General features: G+C 35.7%; 1 protein-coding gene across 1 annotated transcript in view; it reads right to left on the reverse strand.

Annotated features, from left to right (window-relative positions):
- Window positions 1–528: 528 nt before the first annotated feature.
- Window positions 529–24,336, reverse strand: part of RUNDC3A (RUN domain containing 3A) — a 63,542-nt gene continuing 39,734 nt past the window's right edge. The window contains exons 9-11 of the mRNA XM_053694396.1: window positions 24,154–24,291; window positions 23,818–23,921; window positions 529–1,199 (exon numbers count right to left, since the gene is read on the reverse strand). Of these exons, the coding sequence (XP_053550371.1) occupies window positions 1,057–1,199; window positions 23,818–23,921; window positions 24,154–24,291 (385 nt within the window). The 3' untranslated portion in view covers window positions 529–1,056. The remainder of the gene's footprint in view (window positions 1,200–23,817; window positions 23,922–24,153; window positions 24,292–24,336) is intronic.

Genomic DNA, 24,336 nt, shown 5'->3' on the forward strand with positions numbered 1-24,336 from the left:
ATCCTTTACAATGGGAGGTGGCTACTGAGAAACTTTTGAGGTAAAATATCTTTCTTTTTTACATAGAGATGTTCAGGTGATATTTTCTAGTCAGCTTTTTACAGCTATACTGCATCACTTTCAAGTGTTTAAACATTTGGGTATTATGGCCCTTTAAGCTTGTGTATTTTTCCCCAGCACAGAATGGCTGTCTTGGTACTGTGTGTTGTACTGTAGGTACAGGATAAACAAAAGCAGTCTACCATTTTACTACAGGTTGTGTTTTAAACTGCACATTTCTTTGTCTGTTTATATCTTTCTCACTGCAGCTCAATTAAAGTGACCAAAACCCTCATACTGAAGTTTAATAGGTGAAAAGTAGCTGCAGTCTCTGAACCTTCCATGATAACCATAATTTGATACCAGTGACAATAAGAGACAAGACACATTGAATTCATTTTTGAGGTGATCCCTCTTCCCTCAAACTGAATTTATGAGCTGAATATTTTTAGGTAGAGAGAAAAATGTTGGAGCTAATATGAGATTAAGTTATTAAAAGTTCACTTAGTTGTCTGGTGAGAAACACTGACTTGTCGGGGAGATAGTCTCACAGAAGAATGTGATTTTCCACAAAAAGTAAGTGAAAATCATTGCAGAGGGGAAATTTAAGAGATAAATGATTCTGGAGATTTTACAGTTCAGGGGTTTTCCTGGTGACAGAAATGATGTATGGGGTCTGAAGAAGTCTCTCAACTGGAATTATTGTTCTGTCCCTCCTTTCTTTAAAAAAAGGTTAACCTGCATGATAGTATGAAGGTTTGCGAGTTTCTTTGTGCAGTGAAATTCCCAGTCAAGCTCCTCCTCCTCTGTGATGGTTTTATGACCTCTGTAGTTCCTGCTTAGTCTTCTCCACATCTGGTGGTGAAGTTCTGTGAGATGGAGGTTCTCAATTGGGAGTCCAGGTCTAGCTCTTTTTCCTCTGTTGGGGGTGTGAGTTGGGTTTTGAGGAACTCCACAGAGATTCCCAGTTTGCTCTTTCCACCTTTTTTGGATGTGATTTCTCTGTTTTGGGAGGTTTCAGCTAGGGCTTCCAGCTGGACTTGTTTCGCTGCTGTTACTCACAAGGCATTCATTGGATTTGAGGCTTGGTAGAGATTTGCAGCTAGGTATAGAGGCTAGAGATCCACAGAGACCCAACATAGAGGGTGTGGGGTCCTTCCCTGAGGGGGAGAAGAGGATTAATAAAAGTTAAAATTAACACTTTTAAATACCTTTCATAATTACAAGTTGCATGTTTTGTTCACTCTCTTTAGCTATTATTTCTTGGATAATAATCCTATAATCATCATACAATATTTTATTATCTATAGAGCAGTCCTTCAAAGTACTCTATTGAGATTACATTTTATAACAAATACCCAATAAAACAATATATAAGTATGTAAGAATGATAACACTAAAGTAGTTGAGGGATTTACTTTAATCAGAATGTACACTCTAGTTTGTAATTGAAAAAAATAATTGGATGGTAATGAGATGAAAAAGCATTTTGATATTTAGTTTTAGAAAGGAACATATTTGAAAATGTGGACTTAAAGGGACACTGAACACAAATTTTTTGTTTGTAATTCAGAAAGAGCATGCAATTTTAACTTTCTAATTTACTCCTATTATCAATTTTTCTTCGTTCTCTTGCTATCATTATTTGAAAAAGAAGGCATCTAAGCTTTTTTTTGGATTCAGTACTCTGGACAGCACTTTTTTATTGGTGGATGAATTTATCCACCAATCAGCAAGGACAACCCAGGTTGTTCACCAAAAATGGGCCGGCATCTAAATTTTCATTCTTGCATTTCAAATAAAGATACCAAGAGAATGAAGAAAATTTGATAATAGGAGTAAATTAGAAAGTTGCTTAAAATTTCATGCTCTATCTGAATCACGAAAGAAAAATTTTGAGTACAGTGTCCCTTTAAAGGGATATTGTACTGTAATTTCTTTTGCTTGGGAAATTGATCCTTTAGTTTTTTTTTTATGTGAAATAACTGTTGTTGCTCATTGAAACCACGACCTGTTGTTTTCAAGAACATATCCATTAGGCTAGGCCTGCAGAAACAATATTTCTATATTGATCAATACTTAAGTACACAAATTTTCATGACAGGTGGTGGTTTCAATTTGGAAAACCAGCTATTTTAATTTCAACCTAAACTTAATGGAGCAATTTCTAAGTACAAATGGCAGGGTGGATTCTTTCGCCACCCTGACATTTTCACATCTACCTGTATGCAGTGCAGGCAGACCCGAAGCCTTAAACAAAAAACGCACAACCGACCGCACAAAATACCTAAAAAACACGTAACTGCCAGCAAGAAATAAATATAAAAACATGTAACCGCCCACACAAATTTTAACAAAAAACTAACCTCCCACACAAAGTATTAACAAGCACCAAAACGTCAACCCCCACATTGCAAAACAATAAAGTAATTAACCCCTAATCCGCATATAACATAATTAAAATATTAACCCCTTAACTGTCAACCACCCACATCGCAATAAACCTAATTAACCTATCAACCCCTAAACCGCAAAACCTCCACATCGCAATAAACCTATTTAACCTACAAACTCATAAACCGCCAATCCCCTACATCGCAATAAACCTAATTAACCAATTAGCCCCTAAACCGCCAAACACCCACATTGCAAAAAAAACTAATTAACCCATTAACCCCTAAACCACCAAACACCCATATCGCAATCAACCTAATTAACCTATTAACCTCTAAACGGCCAAACCCTCACAATGCAAATAACCAACAGCTAGATTATGAGTTTTGAGCGCTATAGGGAAATTAATGACCGCCACAAAAGTGGCAGTATTTAACCTCCCTATAGCGCTGCTATTACAGGTTTTGCAAAACCCGGCTTGTGTGAGGGATATGGTTGCGTTGAGCTCACCCACATACAAGCGGTGTTTTGACGTGCTCATGCCCGATTTCCACATAGACATCAATGGGGAGAGTCGGCAAAAAAAAAAGCCTAACACCTGCGATCGCGGAAACAAAAGCTCTGTAAGGCAGCCCCATTGATGTCTATGGGAAAAGAAAAAGTTACGTTTAAACCTAACACCCTAACATAAAAAACACGTCTAAATACCACTAATCTGCTGCCCCTAACATCGCCGCCACCTATATTACAGCTATTAACCCCAAATCTGCCGCCCCCCGATATCGCTGTCACCTACATACAGTTATTAACCCCTTATCTGCTGTCCCTAACATCGCCGCCAGCTAAATAAAACTATTAACCCTTAATCTGCCGCTCCCGATATCGCCGCCACCTACATTACAGTTATTAACCCCTAATCTGCAGCCCCCAATGTTGCCGCCACTATACTAAATTTATTAACCCCTAGACCTCTGGCCTCCCACATCACTAACACTAAATAAATATATTAACCCCTAAACCTAATCCTAACGTACCCCGAAGCATAACCCTAACCCTAATATAACCCTAAGTCTAACTCTAACCCCCCCAACTTAAATATAATTAAAATAAATCTAAATTAAACTTACAATTATTACCTAAATAATTATTATTAACTAAATACCTGTAAAAAAAAACTAAGCTAGCTACAATATAACTAATAGTTATATTGTATCTATCTTAGGTTTTATTTTTATTTCACAGGTAAGTTTGTATTTATTTTAACTAGGTAGACTAGTTAGTACATAGTTATTAACTATTTACTAGCTAACTAGTTAAAATAAATACAAATTTACCTATAAAATAAAACCTAACCTGCCTTACACTAAAAGCTAACCTGACTTACACTAAAACCTTACATTACAATCAAATAAAATAAATTAAATTAATACAATACAATTATCTAAATTCCGGAAAAAAATAAACACTAAATTACACAAAATAAAAATGAAATTATCAAAAATAAAAATGAATTACACCTAATCTAATAGCCCTATCAAAATAAAAAAAGCCCACCCAAAATAAAAAAAACCCTAGCCTACACTAAACTGCCAATGGCCCTTTAAAGGGCCTTTTGAGGGGCATTGCCCCAAAGAAATCATCTCTTTTACCTGTAATAAAAAATACAAACATCCCCCAACAGTAAAACCCACCACCTACACAACCAAACCCCCCAAATAAAAACCAATCTAAATAAACCTAAGCTAACCATTGCCCTGAAAAGGGCATTTGGATGGGCATTGCCCTTAAAAGGGCTTTTAGCTCTTTTACATTGCCCAAACCCTAAGCTAAAAATAAAACCCACCCAATAAACCCTTAAAAAAAACACTAACCCCCGACAATCCACTTACAGTTTACGAAGACCGGACATCCATCCTCATCCAGGCGGCAGAAGTCTTCAGCCAAGTAGGCAGAAGTCCTCATTGAAGCCGGCAGAAGTCTTCATCCAAGCGGGCAGAAGTCTTCATCCAGAAAGCATCTGCTATCTTCATCCATGCGGAGCGGGTCCATCTTCAAGACATCCGGCGCGGAGCATCCTCTTCTTCCGATCACGGCTGTAGAATGAAGTTTCCCTTTAAGTGACGTCATCCAAGATGGCGTCCCTTACATTCTGATTGGCTGATATAATTCTATCAGCCAATAGGAATTAAAGGTGAAAAAATCCTATTGGCTGTTGCAATCTGCCAATAGGATTGAGCTTTCATCATATTGGCTGATACATTTTTTTTTTTTTATAGGGATATTAGTTTAGTTTTATATTTTTTATTTTGGATATTTGGATAGCTTTGTTTATTTTTACTTTAATTTTACATTTTATTTTTTTTAATTTTAGCTTTGGGGGTTGTAGTTTTTTTTTTAAATAGACTGCCCTCTGGGCAGGCTTGTCGCCTATATAGAAAGAAATAGAAAAAAGGGTGCACAATCCTCTAAGCATAGTATGTTAAAACCACAAAGATTTATTACAAGTAATGACAAATAAAAACTCACAAATTTCAACCTCAAACAACTATGAGGTATGAATCAGGCACTTAGAAAATCGTATAGGTCTCTCAACGATATCCTCCAATGGAATAGTGGCAAAGTGACAGGAATTTTCCTTTATTCGCAAACGCTCATAAGAAGTTGATAAAAATCCTCCTGTGCTCACTGAAAGAGATCGTATCCTTAGAGTAGTCCATGGCATTCATCGTCCCAAGTCAAGATAAGAAACTGTTTAAAATAACCGCCACAAACAACACAGCCGCTCAAAATCAAAGCCGGCTTACTGGAGCAGCTGACTGCGATGGCATAAAAACAGTGGGCGTGGTCTTAGGCGTTTTGTAGGGATACCCCCTACTTCATCAGAGGCTACTTACACAGTCCATCTTAAATAGAGCCACTAGGACCTCCCTCTAGAGTATAGGTTCCTTAACTCTTTTGGTAAGGTGAGAAAAAACCTAGCAGCATAAGATAAGGTGCAAAGTCGTTTCTACATAGTGTAAACATTTTTAACCTTAATAAGAAATGCAACAAAAACAGATAACATAACTATTTCTCAACAAAGCTCAATAGAACCATACAATAAAAAAAGTAAATCAATTTGGTAAAAACCACACAATGAATATATATACACACACATAATTGTACAAATCATAAATAATTCTTAGACTAAATCATGTAACTTGTTATCTGAGATCACAAAGGTCACCAAAAAAGTATTATCTCATCTATATATATATATATACTGCAAAAAAAGGGAACCAGCACTCAATCCTTCAAACAGCCTCCGGGGAGCACTTCCAATTAGGATAATATTCAAAGTAGCAAAGAAGGCACTCTCCATTTCAATAACCTTATTTATTATTATTTTTTGTAAAACTTTGATTAAAAAATTCCTTAAAAGGTTTTTATGTACCGTACCGATGCATGTGAGCATATTTGTCTATATAAAATTGATTAAGATACAAAACCATATATACTAGACAAATGGCTTGCACTCGCTGGACTTTTAAATTACGTGTCTTTATTTGTAACATTTATTTGTGCCATTTGTCTACTTCTATTCATGTTTTTGCATGCACCCTGGCAGGTTGACCTAGTTGTGCGAGTGCTCTCCAGCTGCTCATATATATATATATATATATATATATATATATATATATATATATGTATATACACACACCTATATGTACACAATAGGGAAGGAGAACAGATTAGAAATAGTAATAATGTGTGAAAATATTAGTGAAGTAAATCTCCATCAATACACAATGGTATATCCCATACTACAACTACCATTTTAGGCAAACTAATGTGTTTACATATGTATGCCTATTAGTGACGTGTGAAGGACAGTGCAATGATACATCTAATCTCGCTCTCTATAAGCATTAAATGTATATGTTATATTCCAACTAGTTAGGGTTGAATTAATCACAATCCTCGCTACAATCTAATCCTCTATAAGAAACGCAGCTAAATCTATCTCCCTATTCATACCTCTCTGTTCTAGGGAACCAAGGGTCCTTATCCTATAGGTCTCCCTACGTCGCAGGGCAATAAGTCTATTGCCCCCTCTCACATCTGGTTTAACTCTTTCTATTGCCTTCAGTTTAAGGCTGCTGGGATCTTTATTGTGGATCTCAGTAAAGTGTGCCGAAACCCCATGTGATAACACTCCTTTTTCTATATTCACTATATGTTCCCTAAATCAAGTCTTATCGTCTAGTATATATATATATAGTTTTAGATTGGGATATGCTTGTGAAATATCTGTTTGGATATCAATATCAAATGTATGAATTTATCATTTAAGTTGGATATATGTATATAGCTTTTAAATCTGGTCTCACATTTATATAGTGCTTCACACTTGAACTTTCATCACTTAATCAAATTAGTTGATTAAACTGGTTGTTTGGCTTAGGAACACTGACACTATGTTTGGTGTGGTTGTTATGACTACCATTTTGGCGTTTTTTTGTCTTAATTGGGGGGAGGGGTTATCACTGTTTGCCTTTTTATATTACTTGTATTACCATTTCACTTTTGTCTGAGGAAGGGGATACTTTGTCTCCGAAACGTTACATTAAAAGTTTTTTGCGTTTGAAAAAGTCCAGCGAGTGCAAGTTTTTGCTACTATTATATATATATATATATATATATATATATATATATATATATATATATATATATATATATATATATATATATATATAGGAATATTGTATTGTATTGTATATCTATTTAACAATGAATAGAAATTTTTTTCATGTTTTCAGCTAAATGACTGCAAAGGGCTCAAATGCACACACACATATATATATATATATATATATATATATATATATATATATATCTACAGTATATATATATATATATATATATATCCGATATAGTAGAAAAATTCACCAAGCGCCTGCTGAAACTGACCCTTAGCTCAGATGAATTGACCCCTAGTAGTCAAGAAACGATAAGTTGAAAACAATGGTATATCAGAGCGCCAACAAATAGAGGCAGGGTCTAAGTAAACTTTAAAATGACTTCCTTAATATTTATTACAATATAAACAGTTGGTTCGTTAAAACCTGATATAGTACATAACCAGTAGAATTAAAATGTAGTTAAAATTATGTTTACAATGTCAAATTGCAATGTACAAAATATATGTTAAAATTAATAATGTAAAATCAATTTGTCCCTCATGGATCCATGTTAACAGTCTAATGCGTATATTAAACCAATCTTTAACCTCAGTACTACAGATTTAACAAAGGTTAGTTAAACAATGTCTCCTAGATCAGGAGTTATAGCTTAAGTACGCTTAGGGTTCACAATTTGCTCTGGGCTAAAGCAAACTTAAAAAGAAATGGTGTGTAATTACCACTTCCTTCAGGATAACTATGGAATAGAATCGTATACTGGGGTCTGAGATGGGTGATGATAAATCTCCCTGATTTTTAAGGTCAGATCTTTGCTGATTTTAGTGGTGACCGTGGTCTGTTGAATGTTCTACTAATTTGAACAATTTATGTAAAAACGCTGCTTTACACGGTGCAGCGTTAAATTCTAAGGTGTCTGGGTACAAAATCTGAAGTGTTTTGTTCTCTGATGAGTGAGACTGGGTAAACCACACACTAGTCAGAGGACTAGTTAAACCCTTTAACACTTTATCTTCTAAGTGGCTTTGCAAAAAATGTCAGTATACAATGTGTGTTATCCAAAACACAATTTTTCAAAATAGTGTTCAAACAAGATTTATAAAAAGATTTATAGAAAACCTTAGTTCCCACGTAAAATAGAAGGTCCCAAAGCCAGTGGAGTGTGTTGCTTATCCTGTTCACTTTATTTATGTGGTGTTTTTTCTTTAAATGTAAAGTGTTCTTTCTTGTATACGAATTCGGTCCTTCTGCCGAAAAAAGAAAGCAATAGTGTAGGTTGCTAAATATAAGTCCCTAATAATTAATTAACTTACCAGCCAACGCGTTTTGGTCGTATATTGACCTTTATCAAGACTGGTTTTATTTTTCAGACCGGAGTCTTTAAATACCCTATTGTTTATTACCTTCTTGTAATACCGGAAGTAGTTGTCTGAACTCTCCGGGTTTTTTTGCTGCTATTTTCGTCGACTTTTATATTTTTACTCAGTTTCTACTATAGTGATCTATACATTCCTTATAGTATTTATTATCTGATCATTAGAACAAGTGAAAATTAGTCTAATAAGCCTTTTATAATACGTTCCGTTTTTCCGTTTTTTTTTTCCTTTTCCTATTGGATGTTGGGAGCATTCTATCTTGCCTCAATAATTGGCTGATACTGGGGGTGTGTAGCAAATAGTTTTCCCCATTGGCTATTTTACACGGTGTGTACTTTAGCTCTCGTTTGATTGGGTGAAATAGCATTACAGGGGAATCTCATCTTTATTATTCAGTGATATCGTCTTGGATTATAGTTTCCAATTTTTTCATAAGACAAACTCCGTTCATTTCAAAAATAAATATCGTATAATCTATGGATCAATGCGTTTTTTTACCAGGTCTAGAGGTTGACGTTATTAGATTACCAAATAGTTCTCCCCTTTGGCTATTTCTCTCTCCCCATTGGCTATTTTACTCAAACCCTCGTTTGATTAGGTAAGTAGCTCTATAGGGGAAACTCGCCTTCATTTATTAGTGATATCGCTTATATGGGTTAAACCTTATTATACTTGATGTGGATGGTATATCATTATCATTCTATATTTGCAGAGTTTTGCTGGCTATGAATATTCTTAATTATATATCCAGGTTTAGAGTTTTCAAAAAGTTTAGGTTAAAGCACTTAAAGGTATCTATACTTTTCCACTCGTTCCTAATGATATTCTGTTATGTTCAGACATTAGTGAATTTGTACATTTTAATGGTTTCAATAGTACTGTCCTATTAAATTTGTAATATAAATTTGTATATATAATTAAATTGGATCTTCAATTTTCTCTTCTAAACCGTTTAGACATATTACCCTTCAGTAATTACTTTTGTATGTTCTAATTCCAACTTCGACAAAACACTATATATGAAGTTAGTTAGCTATTGTTCATAGTCCTGACTGTTTCTTCCTTATATAGTTTTCACGTAATTGTTAACTTTTGAAATCACTAAATGCTAGATCTTCTACGATATTATTTTAAATATCCTTGTTAGCTATATGATCTAGATATTTCATTTGGGCTTCCAATACCTGCCTGGATAGTTTAGGTTGTACTATCTACATATGGGAGTGAGTATAGTTTATGTTGTGCTATCTACATATGGGAGTGAGCCTAGCATAGAAGTAAAATTACTAGGATTCATTAGTTGCCTGATCAGTATTCCAATGTTAATGAATGTATCAGAACATGAATCACATATGCTGGGGGCTCAGCCTATTTTTACCTGTCCTATACGTGTGTATCAGAACATGAATGACATATGCTAGTGGCTAAGCCTATTTTTACCTAGCCCAAATCAAGGACGTTTCAGCTTCAGATTGAAGTCTAATATTCTATAGTATTAAATATTCCAAATATTCCAAAAAATCTAATATTCTATAGTATTAGATATTCCAAAACCAATGAAGCTAACATAGGCTTTGTATCTAGATAGGAGAGAGAATATTCTAAATCTCATGAAGCTAACATAAGTTTGTATCTGGATGAGACAGGAAATGTGTGAAGTAACAAAGACATGTGTATTAAATATAATAGGGGAAGGATTCCCTCATTATAGAGGATAATCTATGAGAGTTTCTTTGTTTCTGGATAAGACAGTGATGTGTGGAGTAGCATGGACAAGTCTGGATGAAACAGTAATATGTGGAGTGGCATGGGCAAGTGTATTGAACATGGCAAGGTGAGGGTTCACTTTAAAATTAAATGAATTATGTGTAGCTCAGATTGCTTCATATATTAGATCTCCTGGGTGAAGGGAGTTTAATAAATCTATTGTCTTGTTTTCATCAATGAGCACAGAGGTTTTCAATGATTAATTTAAGGGTTTAGTACATTAAAACATAACCCTTAGACTTTTATGTTTTCAATTCCAGTTTAAAAGATGGGACAGATCCTCTTTATTATTTAACCCTCTTGGGTATAAACAGTCCATATAGAAGATCCATTTAGATTCTTCTGTCAGTAGTTTTCTTTCATGATCTCCCCCTCTCCAATTCAAAGGTACCTTTTGTATTCCTATATATTTCAAGGATTTTGTATCTCCATGATGTTTCTCAAAGAAATGGTTATAGAGGGGGGTTTCTTTGTTGAGTTTTTCAATACAAAGAAGATGCTCACGTATTCGGTCCCTTAGTGGCCTGGACATCTGTCCAATGTATTGTAGTCCACAGGTACATTGGAGTAAATAGATAACATTTCTATCCTGACAACGAATTAGATCCTTAATTTTATATCTTTTCGTGTTGTTATTTGATTGGAATTCGGTGGTTTTTACACCGCTTTTACATGCTTTGCATGTATGACATGGGAAAAACCCTCTCACTGTTTTCCCAAATGGATCTTTTATTACAGATGTTTTATTTTCTTTGTGTGCTGGGTGCCAATTTGTTTTTCAAATTGTTGGTCCTTCTGTACCAAAGGTTGGTTTCTGTGGCAGTTTCTCCCCTAGAATGTCGTCGTCTTTGAGTATACTCCAATGTTTTTGGAAGATGTCCTTGATAATTCGGCTGTTTTGGCTATATTCCGTAATTAGAGGTACATTCAGGATTTCTTCCTCATTCCTTTTCGTCTTTTCTTTGTATTTGGTAAGATTTTTTATTATTTGGGCTTGTTCTTCCAATTTGGAGGGATTAGAAAAAATTTTCTTCATCCTGAGAAGCTGTCCTTTTGGAATGTTCCTTTTCCAGTTGGTATGGTGACAGCTTGTTTGGTGGACGTAGTTGTTACTGTCCACCTTTTTGAAGAAAGTTGATGTCTCAATCATCCCTCCCTTTACCTCTATATTCAAGTCTAGATAGGTGAGTGATGTTTGACTCCATTCATACGTGAAGTGCAGATTGGCTTCATTTCTATTCATGACATTAATGGTGTGTTCTAGATCTTCTTGTGACCCTTTCCATATTAGTATAATATAATCAATGCACCGGCGATAAAGAACCAGGTCCGCGCTTGCTGGGCAGGACTCCCAGAAGATCTCTTCCCATTTTGCCATGTATAGGTTGGCATAACTGGGCGCGAACCTGGTTCCCATCGCCGTGCCACAGACTTGTCGGTAAAACTTTCCATTATTGCAAAAGTAGTTATGGTGTAGTATATAATGGATACTATCCAAAATAAAATCGCATTGGTTTGATGGAATTTCCATATCCTTCTCCAAATAAAATCTCACCACTTTCAAACCCTCTTCGTGGGGTATACTGGTGTAAAGAGCGGTTACATCACACGTCACCAAAATAAAGTTGTTCTCCCACGTTAAATCTTCCAAGAGATTAATTATCTGGGTTGAATCCCTTAAATAAGAGGGACGTTCCTTGACATGTTTTTGCAGATGTCTGTCCACATACTCGGACAGATTACTGCTCAAGGATCCTATCCCTGATATTATCGGCCTTCCGGGTGGCTTTCTAAGATCTTTGTGGATCTTTGGGAGATGGTATATAATTGGAGTTCTAGGATATTGTACATTAATATAGTTGTATTCTTTATCATTTAGAATGCCATCTTCCTTAGCTTCCTTCAACAAGTCTGTCAGCTCCTTTCTATATGTGTTGACTGGATTTTCTCTTAACTTTTGATATGTGTTCTCATCACTCAGGGTCCTTTCTGTCTCATCGTTATAGTCTGTCCTGTTCATCACCACAATCCCTCCGCCCTTGTCCGCGGGTTTGATTGTGAGTTTGTGGTTTTGTTCCAATTCCTTGATGGTTTGAAATTGTTTAACAGATAGGTTCTTATTTTTCAGACTTAGCTTCTTCATATTGATGTCATGTATCTCTCTGCACACTATTGTCTCGAAGGTCTCTAATGCAGTCCCTTTATGAGTTAGGGGATAAAATGTAGACTTCGGCTTGAGGTCTGTGTGTTTATAGCAATCTTCTTGTGCTATGTGATCATATTCTTTAAATCCATATCCTATTCTTTCAAGGGCGATTTAAGAAAAAATTTCCTGACAAATTCTTTTGTGCTTACAAAAGTATTAAATTTGTCAAGACTTCTAGATGGTATATAATATGAGTTGTACGATATATACTATACCCAAAAAATCCAAGTGTAGCGTTCTACTATCATCTGCCCAAGATACATAAAAATACATCCAACCCCCCTGGACGCCCGATAGTGGCGGGTATTGATAGCTTGACTGATCATCTCTCAGCATATGTAGACTCTTTCTTACAGAAGCATGTCACCAATTTGCCCTCATTCATTAGAGACTCTATGGATCTATTGAATAAACTGAATAATTTGGGTATTACAAAGACAGATAATAATTTGTGGTGGATAACAAGTGATGTGAGTTCGCTTTATTCTAACATCCCGCATGACAAAGGATTATCAGCTATTCAATCATATCTTGCAACTGACATTTATATGCCGATGAGACAACAACAATTTATTAGTGAAATAATTTATTTTATATTACATCATAATTATTTTTTATATCAGGGTCAGCATTATCTTCAAGTTAAAGGTACGGCCATGGGCACCAGATTCGCACCCATCTTTGCCAATCTGTATATGGGCAAATTTGAGGAGACCCACGTTTATGGGTCTCCTATGGGTGCGAGTCTGGTGTTCTATGGCCGCTACATAGATGATCTTCTTATCCTGTTCAAGGGTACTTATGAGGAGGCTAACATGTTTACTACCTCTCTTAATGTGAATGAATTTGATATGGAATTCACCTCCAACATTCAATTCAATATGATTGAATTTCTGGACCTATTATTGTATTTTTCTGCCACTGGCACAATTATGTCAGAGACTTTCTTTAAAAAGGTGAACTGTAATAGCTTTTTAAATTTTAACAGCAACCACAATACTAGCTGGAAGAAAAACGTGCCATATGGACAGTTTAGACGAATAAGACGCAATTGTAGTACAATTAACAGCTATAAAAGTCTTTGATCTTGAAAGATAGATTCCTAGAAAAAGGTTATCCTTTAGATTTGATCCAAAAAGGATACCTTAGAGCATTACAGGAAACACTGGGTCATCCTAAAAGAAGATGATGTGATCGGCAAAAAACTGACACCTCAACCGAGATTTATATATAGAAAAACCGATAACCTAAAAGGCATACTGGCCCCGACTGTCCTGAAGAACAGAAGAAAGGCTATCACAAACTACCAGGGAAAAGCAATCAAAGGCTTCTTCCCGTGCCCGAACTGCAAGGCCTGTAGGAGTGGAGTCAAAACGAACAAATTCTTTGGACATAACAAGAGGGATGAACACAAGATACAAGACCTCATCAGGTGTCAAGATAAGGGAGTCATCTACATAATATTCTGCCCATGCGGCCTACAATATGTAGGACAAACTTCAAGAACACTAAAAGACAGAATAAGGGAGCATATATTATGCATTGAAAAACTGGATAAAGACACGCCACTGTATAGACACTTCTCCATAACCCATAAAGGTAATATAAAAGACTTTAAATTCTTCGGGATACAAAAGATAGAGAAAAACTGGCGAGGAGGAAACTACGAGAAGAAACTGCTATTCAATGAATCCAAATGGATCTTTACATTGGATTGCCTTTTCCCCAAGGGACTAAATCACAAAGAGGATCTGTCACACTTGCTGTCTTTACGAAAAGACTAGACAGCAAATGCTACTCCTTATAGATGATGCATAAAATGAATTTACCATTAAATATCCTTATCAAGCAAAAGCATACCAATAAAAGCATGTGTTTTCACACTAGCTGGATTGCACGCTCTAGATTGATAGAACAGAAGACAGAATCCGCCATATTAGGTCCCCAGATATTCATCAATAGATTGAAGAAATTGAGAAATAGGAGTCCTTTCCTTCTCCATTCTTCTCTGAGGAAAATATATAACTAACTAAACTCCCTTCCTAAGCACCTAGAATACAAAATACAATATACACCGGAGAGGTTCTCTCCCTGAAGTACACCAGCAAAAACCATTCTCTCCTCCATGTACAAATAATTTAAATAAAGACGTCCAAATTACTGCAGACAAGCGACTTTAACTATCAACATTCATTTATGTCAACTCCAATAGGTTTAACAACCTCTTTAAACTAATGCAAGACCTGACCCCCACACGCTTCCTAAAAAGCCTCTTTATTATATGCAAAACCCAATCCTTATTTCATATATTCTTTTACATCCACGGAACAAATTCTAAGTAAACCCCGCATTTTCAACATGTGACTTATTCACACAAATTTCTATATTTGTGATATGTACATATATAACTTTTAGAGAATTTTTAGAGAATTTTCAGAGAACTTTTAACAACTCTAAATGCCCTTGAAGAGATTTTTTACATATTTTACGATTTTTTATGATATTTTACAGTTTTAAATCCCTAGGTATTTGTGAAATACGCACCGATCATAGCACATACAATAATCAGCATCTACACATATACGTTAAGGCTGTTTTGTATATATGCATTAAAGAATCAAACACTGGCTTATATAGACACAATTAGGACAACGATGGACCCCTAACCCATTATATAGTCATGCAGGCCATATAGAAAGGGTCCAGACAAGACTAAGGTTCCAAATTAGATAAACAACCTATTATTGTATTTTTCTGCCACTGGCACAATTATGTCAGAGACTTTCTTTAAAAAGGTGAACTGTAATAGCTTTTTAAATTTTAACAGCAACCACTATACTAGCTGGAAGAAAAACGTGCCATATGGACAGTTTAGACGAATAAGACGCAATTGTAGTACAATTAACAGCTATAAAAGTCTTTGATCTTGAAAGATAGATTCCTAGAAAAAGGTTATCCTTTAGATTTGATCCAAAAAGGATACCTTAGAGCATTACAGGACGACAGGAATACTTAACTATTACAAGATAAGAGGAAAAAGAAGGCAAAAGAAAAATCCTCAGATGATTATATTAAGACACCGGTATTTGTCACTGGTTACAATAGCCACCATCGTGAAATTAATCAAATTATATTAAGACATTGGCCCATCATCTGTGATGATCCACATCTTAAAAAGTACATCCCTCCTAAACCAAGAATTGTATATAGAAGGGCGCCTACTCTTAAAAATAAATTGGCCCCCAGTAAGATAGTGAGAGATAAGGTGATCTGTTCCAACCATCGGCTTAAATAGAACCTTTTTGGGGAATTTTACCCCTCAGAGTGGGGTCTTCAAATGTATGAAGCGGAAATGTAATATGTGTAGAGTCATTAGAAGTGGAACTAATACATTCTTATCTAATCAGACAGGAGAACAATATAAGATCACCAAGAGGCTATCTTGTGAATCTACTTATGTAATATACTTAGTAAACTGCTCCTGTGGGGCTCAGTATGTAGGGCGCACTAGTCGTACCATCAAGAAACATTGAAGTGAACACACTTACAATATTAAAAGGAAATTACTAAAACATAGTCTTTCAAGACACATTACATTAAACCATGTTGTCTATCAGTTATTTGGTAGTAACAATGGCTGTATCAACAGTTATTTGTTAAAAACCATTTGTGCTAATGCCCACTACATATTTACACTTCCTTTACAGACAATTATATTTTATATATTATTATTAATTAGAATCTATGTTTATGGTTGCCATAACAACAAAGTTTCTGATAAAATATCATTTATTCTATTATGATATTCAATATTTGGTATTAATGCCCAAATTAAAAGTTCAAGGTTAAAGACTGCTGGTGCTAACACTAATCACAGATCTATATACTATTTATAGATATCTATATTCCATATGTGTTTATTAATTAGAAATGAAGTCTATTACTGCCATAATAACAACGTCATTGGCAACTACTTTTTATCCGCTTATGACAATTTGATCATGATTTTGCATTTAATTACTCGAGGTGCATCACACAAAGAATTGAGTTTGGGAATTATAAACACAATTAATTGTTGAGACAGCTATACATCTGACAGCTCTCATACTTTCACTACCGCTATAGTAGATCGACACACCTCCAGTGACGATAGCTGTGACGACTGGTTGACATTATCTGTCAGCATTGGCCTGCTCGCTACAGCCTAGATGTATGAACACACCCCTAATGATGACATCCTACGAACGGCTCAATATATAACCTAATGAAAACATACAGCGGTATTGAGTGACAGGTTATGGATACTACATACTCAGTTTTTGTATACACCCACAATGATGATACTTTCTGACCGGTACGGCACATAAACCTTTGATAGTACGTTGTGCTATTGATCGACAGATCACTTTTAACGCATGCGCAGTAGAAAATAGGGGACGCCAATATAATTTAATGGACGCCATTTAACCACAGTAATATGTATAATATAACAGGAATTAAACCAAGTAAGTCTTAAGAGTGTTAACTTTTTGAGAGCATGTTTGTCTTTTTGGGCATTATGTTAGCCACTTATCTCCAAAAGGGAACATATATAAATGATATCAGTCATATTTGAACTATATAATCACCTATGAAATAACAAATGAAATGTAAAAAATATCATCATGAAGCCACTTCTTATATTTATTATAGCAAATAGACCATAACCATATGTGATTTTATGAAATGATATTATGTGTATCTTAATGAATTTGCATCAATTTGTTATTAGGTTTTGAAATGTTTTGTTACATATTTTAATTGAATGCTGATAGGCTCTCACATGAGGGAGTTGTTCATAGCCACCCCCTTACAAATGTGGCCAATGAAGTTGATACAATTGTTTGGTGTATATATAGCAAGTGTTTTTTGTCATTTTTTATAAGCCTGATGAAACAGCTTGTTGCTGAGAAACGCGTCGCTTATTTTTAATTATTTTAAGTAAAGTTTGTTACTTTTTATAAAAAACACTTGCTACACTGTATTCTTTGGATCAATATTCTTTTGACCCACTGGACATCCTGGAACTCTGACAAATGCTGTTTGCCTTGTTAAAGTCTGTTGGGTGACTGTATTGATCCCTTCTTGCCTATCATCATTGGAGATGCTACACCAAATGTGAGTATATATCATACCACTCATATTATATACTCCTGGGTCCAAACTGTACTAGGCCATATAGGCACCTTTGTGTCTTCTTGTATTTCCACACTACAGATTATTTTTTTCTCCCAAGAGGTTGGTCTGCTGGGTGACTGTTATAGATCCCAGACTGCTCCCACGGCACTATTTGGAGTGCTTCAATACATGTGAGTGTAATTTTGCACATCTTTATCATACACACCTTTTGGAACAAACAAGATTGGGCCATGTGGCGCATCTGTCTCTTTTCTTGTCTCTAGATTGCCATCCTGGGATCCAGGCCGGGTCCTCTACAGATTGCTGCCTACATCTCTTATCAACTTTACATTAAGAGACTCTTATCTATCCTTAGAATAGTGTGAAATCAATTGTTTTTGGATAATATTGTATCTCATTATAACATACATAACAAGATTATTGTTAACATAATTGTTTCCTTTACACACCATTTTATTGTAGATTTGGTTCTCATTTATGCCGGTCAATATCTAGGCATTAGCTCTTATTGTTGCTAGCAATTGTTCTAACAAATTGTTCACCTGTACTGTATATCCTTTTAAGGGTGCCCCCTATCTAGTAGAACACCTAACACCCTAACATGAACCCCGAGTCTAAACACCCCTAATATTACACTTATTAACCCCTAATCTGCCACCCCCGACATCGTCGCCACCTACATTATATTATTAACCCCTAATCTGCCGCTCCGGAACCACGGCCACCTACATTATACTTATGAACCCCTAATCTGATGCCCCCAACATCGCCGAACCCTACATTTTATTTATTAACCCCTAATCTGCCCCCCCAACGTCGCCACAACTATATTAAATTTATTAACCCCTAATCTGCCGCCACCAATGTCGCCGCCACTATAATAAATTTATTAACCCCTAAACCTAAGTCTAACCCTAACACCCCCCCTAACTTAAATGTAATTTAAATACATCTAAATTAATTTACTATAATTAACTAAATTATTCCTATTTAAAACTAAATACTTACCTGTAAAATAAACCCTAAGCTAGCTACAATATAACTAATAGTTACATTGTAGCCATTTTAGGGTTTATTTTTATTTTACAGGCAACTTTGTATTTATTTTAACTAGGTAGAATAGTTATTAAATCGTTATTAACTATTTAATAACTACCTAGTTAAAATAAGTACAAATTTACCTGTAAAATAAACCCTAACCTAAGTTACAATTACACCTAACACTACACTATAATTAAATTAATTACCTAAATTAACTACAATTAATTACAATTAAATTAAATAAACTAAATTACAAAAAAACCCACTAAATTACAGAAAATAAAAAAGAAATTACAAATTTTTAAGCTAATTACACCTAATCTAATCCCCCTAATAAAATAAAATAGATGGCGTCCCTTAAATTACGATTTGCTGATAGAATCCTATCAACCAATCGGAATTAAGGTAGGAAAAATCCTATTTGCTGATGCAATCAGCCAATATAATTAAAGTTCAATCCTATTGGCTGATCCAATCAGCCAATAGGATTGAGCTCGCATTCTATTGGCTGTTCCAATCAGCCAATAGAATGCAAGCTCAATTCTATTGGCTGATTGCATCAGCCAATTGGAGTTTTCCTACTTTAATTCAGATTGGCTGATAGGATTCTATCAGCCAATCGGAATTGAAGGGACGCCATCTTGGATGACATCACTTAAAGGAACCTTCATTCTTCAGTCGCCGTCGGATGGAAGAGGATGCTCCACGTCGGATGTCTTCAAGATGGACCCGCTACACTATGGATGGAAGAAGGTAGAAGATGCCTCTTCTGGCCGGATCGGGTGAAGACTTCTGCCCTTCTGGAGGTCCACTTGTGCCCGGCTGGGTGAAGAAGTCTCAAGGTAGGGTGATCTTCAAGGGGGTAGTGTTAGGTTTTATTAAGGGGGGATTGGGTGGGTTTTAGAGTAGGGTTGGGTGTGTGGGTGGTGGGTTTTAATGTTGGGGGGGTATTGTATTTTTTTTTACAGGTAAAAGAGCTGATTACTTTGGGGCAATGCACAGCAAAAAGCCCTTTTAAGGGCTATTTGTAATTTAGTATAGGGTAGGGATTTTTATTATTTTGGGGGACTTTTTTATTTTATTAGGGGGATTAGATTAGGTGTAATTAGCTTAAAAATTTGTAATTTCTTTTTTTTTTAAATTGTTACAAAGTACACTAACACTCATAAACTACCTATTAACCCCTAAACCGCCACCCTCCCGCATCGCAAACAATATATAAAACTTATTAACCCCTAATCTGCTGCCCACCCACATCGCGACTATTAAATAAATCTATTAACCTCTTATCCGCCGCTCCCCGACACTGCTGACACTAAATAAAACTATTAATCCCTAAACCGCCGGCCCCCCACCTCGCCAACACTATAATAAAGTATTAACCCCTAAACCTCCAGCCCCCACATCGTAACTTCTAAACTAAATCTATTAACCCCTAAATCTCCAGCCCCCCACATCATAACTACTAAACTAAACCTATTAACCCCTAAACCGCTGGCCCCCCACATCGCAAAACACTAAATTAAACTATTAACTCCTAAACCTAACACCCCCTAACTTTAAATTAAAATTACAATATTACTATCTTTAAATAAATAAAAACTTACCTGTGAAATAAATTAAAAAAAACTAAGTTTAAACTATAAATTAACCTTACATAACTATTCTAATAAAATAAAAAACTAACAATTAAAAATCCTAAATTACATGATTAAAAAAATTAATACTATGAAAATTTTTTAAAAAATCTAAGATTACAAAAAATAATAAACACTAAAATTACGAAAAATAAAAAACTCTAAGGTTACAAAAAATAATAAACGAAATTATCAAAAATAAAAACAATAACACCTAATCTAATAGCCCTATAAAAAGCCCCCCCAAAATAAAAATACCCCCTAACCTACAATAAGCTACCAATAGCCCTTAAAAGGGCCTTTTGTAGGGCATTGCCCTAAGTTAAACAGCTCTTTTACCTAGAAAAAAATACAAAGTCCCCCCAACAGTAAAACCCATCACCCAACCAACCCCCCAAAATAAAAATCCTAAATCTAAAAAAATGCTAAACTACCCATTGCCCCTAAAGAGGCATTTGTATGGGCATTGCCCTTAAAAGGGCATTCAGTTCTTTTACACTGCCCTTAAAAGGGCATTCAGCTCTTTTACACTGCCCATTAAAGTCATAATCTAAAAAAAAAAACACTCCAAAAAATAAATCTAACATTAACCCCAGAAAAACAAAATTTATGCTTACCTGATAAATGTATTTAATTTTTTGACACAATGAGTCCACGGATCATCTTAATTACTAATGGGATATTCACCTCCTGGTCAGCAGGAGGCGGCAAAGAGCACCACAGCAGAGCTGTTAAATAGCTCCTCCCCTCCCTCCCACTCCAGTCATTCGACCGAAGTTAGGAAGAGAAAGAAAAAGCCAAGGTTCAGAGGTGTCTGAAGTTTAAAATACCCAACAATCTGTCTTACGAGAACAGGGCAGGCCGTGGACTCATCGTGTCAAAAAAGAAATACATTTATCAGGTAAGCATAAATTTTGTTTTCTTTGTAATGACATGATGAGTCCACGGGTCATCTTAATTACTAATGGGAGCCAATACCAAAGCTAGAGTACACAGATGATACGGGAGGTACAAGACAGGGAACCTAAACGGAAGGCCCCACTGCTTGAGAACCTTTCTCCCAAAAACGGCCTCAGCTGAGGCAAGAGAGTAAAATTAGCAAAACTTAGAAAAAGTGCAAAGAAAGGATCAAGTTGCAGTCTTTTAAATCTATCCACAGAAACTTTAGAACATGAGGAAGCAACAGCCCTCGTGGAAAGAGCCATAACCCTCTCGGGAAGCAGCTGTTCAGCAGATTCATAAACAAATCGCATGATACTCTTCAACAAAAGGAAAGAGAAGCAGCCGAAGCTTTCTGTCCCTTACGGTTTCCAGAGAAAAATCACAAACAAAGAAGACTGACAAAAGTCTTTAGTAGCCTGTAAAACCTTAAAGCACGGACCACGTCCAAATTGTGCAGAAGTCGTTCTTCTTGAGAAAAAGGAATAGGACACAAAGAAGGAACGACAATCTCCTGATTAATGTTCCAATCAGAAACCACCTTAGGACATAAAAACTACCTTATCTGAATGGAAAATAAGATAAAGAGACTCATACTGCAATGCCGAGAGCTCTGACACTCTACGAGAGGAAGAAATATCAACAAGAAATAAAACCTTCTAAGATAACTCAATATCAATGGACTGCATAGGCTCCAAAGGAGCCCCTTGAAAAACTTTGAGAACTAAATCAAGACTCCATGGAGGAGTAACTGAATTGAACACAGGCCTGATCCTGATCAAGGTCTGACAAAAAGATTGTACATCTGGGGACTCTGCCAGACCCTTGTGAAGCAAAATAAATAAGGACGGAATTGACCCTTTAGGGAGCTTGTCAATAAAACCTTTCTCCAAACCCCTTTGTAGAAAAGACAAAATTCTAGGAATCCTAGCTCTACTTCATGAATAGCCCTCAGATTCTCACCAATAGAGATATTCACACCATATCTTATGGTAAATCTTTCTAGATATCGGCTTATTTTTTATTTTTATTTTTTATTTTTATTATTTTTTATTCTCACTTCCAATCATGGTCACATTTTTGCTCTGTCTGCCATCATGGATACATACCACTTGCACACTCATCTGGATAATTGTTACACTTGTTTTTTCCTTTTTTTTCTCCTCTTTTTTCTCCCATTTTTTCTACAATTTTATGTGGTTCACAATTATACATTTTTATTATCAAGTTTTCTCCTCTTTTCGCTTCTGATTTAATTGGTACATTATTGTTTCACTCAGACACTTGATGATTGATATTGGTTTTTGAACTTATATTTTACACCCAGCACTTCTTCACAACATCTTTGGAGGATATATCACATTTGACTTTGTCTCAGAGACTTTTTAATATTATTATCTTTTATTCATTGGATTTATCATTTGGACCCCACATACCTTTTTGATCATGTTTTTTCAATCACATCTCAGGGTTTTTTCTTTGTTGTGAACACTATTAGATTTGTATGGTGTTTTTATTGGATTTGATTTATCATCGCATTCATCACCAAGTTATAGTCATGGATCCATGTACTTAAAGGGATAATCTAGTCAGAAATAAACATTTATGATTCAGATAGAGCAGGCAATTTTAAGCACATTTCTAATTTACTCCTATTATCAATTTTTCTTTGTTCTCTTGGTACCTTTATTTTAAAAAGCTGGAAAGTAATTTTAGGAGCCAGCCCATTTTTGGCTCGGCACCAGGGTAGCGCTTGCTGATTGGATAGTTACATTTAGCAACCAATCAGCAAGTGCTACCCAGGTGCTGAACGAAAAATTGGCCAGCTTCTAAGCTTAGAATCCTGCTTTTTTAAATGAAGATACCAAGAGAATGAAGAAAAAATTATAATAGGAGTAAATTAGAAATTTGCTTAAAATTGCATGCTCTATCTGAATCACAAAAGTTTATTTTTGACTATACTATCCCTTTAATCTCTTGTATACATTGTTATAATATTGTTATATCTCTCTTATGTATTAAATATTTTTAACCAATTTTATAATATTTATAAGTCGTATATATTTGTGCCTTTTAAGCTTCTAGCGCTTACTCTCACCTTTTATTGTAACACTGCAGAACTGTTAGGGGGTATATTAGTAATTCATTGGGGAGGCTTGGACTTCCCTTCTACACGTGTGACCTGGAGAATCTAAAACTCTGCTAAGAGGTTTACATGTCTATAATAAATACTTCCCTAACCCTCTCTTAAAGTACACAATCTATTGAGGCTACATTAAAAGTAAAATCTTGCAGAGCACCTCTAATCTCTGCCTACCTCCCAGACAAGGCAAAGAACAACTGGGAGGGGAAGTAGGAGGGATAGTTGAATGCTCTGTTTGGGGTGTCTTTCTCTTCTCCTGGTGGCCAAGTGATGTATTCCTATATGTAAAAATCAGATTTCAAAGACTCTCACTACAATTAGAAAGAAATGTGTTCTACTTCCTGACTAAATCTTACTACCCCTTTTTCCCATTATGAATCTCTTTTTTTTCCCTTTATAACATCAATATTTCTCTTACCAATTGGTCCCCAGGGCTCCCCATCTTGTTTTCCATCTCCCCTCTGGGACTCAGAGCTTAGACTGATTTCAGCAGAAAGATGTTCTGTGCTCATGAAACTGTGTCTGCAGGGCAGGAAGAACACTGTTAAAAGCAATGTAGAGGAGTATATAGGAAATAAGCATGCCAAAAAGTTCAGAACTATGCATAGCTCCCCATAATAAGAAAGATTATGCCCCTGATCCTAGCAAATAATTGGATTGGTAGTCTGTAGGTACATGAAGGGCAATAGAGTCTGAGGATCCTTCTGGCAATGAAGGTATCACTCTGACCTGTGGGTGGAGGTATGCCTCTTACCTCCTGTATAGCATGGCTTTAACTGATGACTCATTATCATTAAGATTTCCCATCGAGGGCCACTGGGTTCCCAGAGGGGCCCCGATACTCGAAGTGAACTGTTTGATGGGGGCAGTTTCTGAGGGAAGGAGTCCAGTGCTGGAAGCACACAGAGAGAGAGAGAGAGCACACTCAGTTGTGCAG

Source organism: Bombina bombina, chromosome 1 (assembly GCF_027579735.1).
Source record: "Bombina bombina isolate aBomBom1 chromosome 1, aBomBom1.pri, whole genome shotgun sequence".
NCBI lineage: Eukaryota > Metazoa > Chordata > Amphibia > Anura > Bombinatoridae > Bombina > Bombina bombina.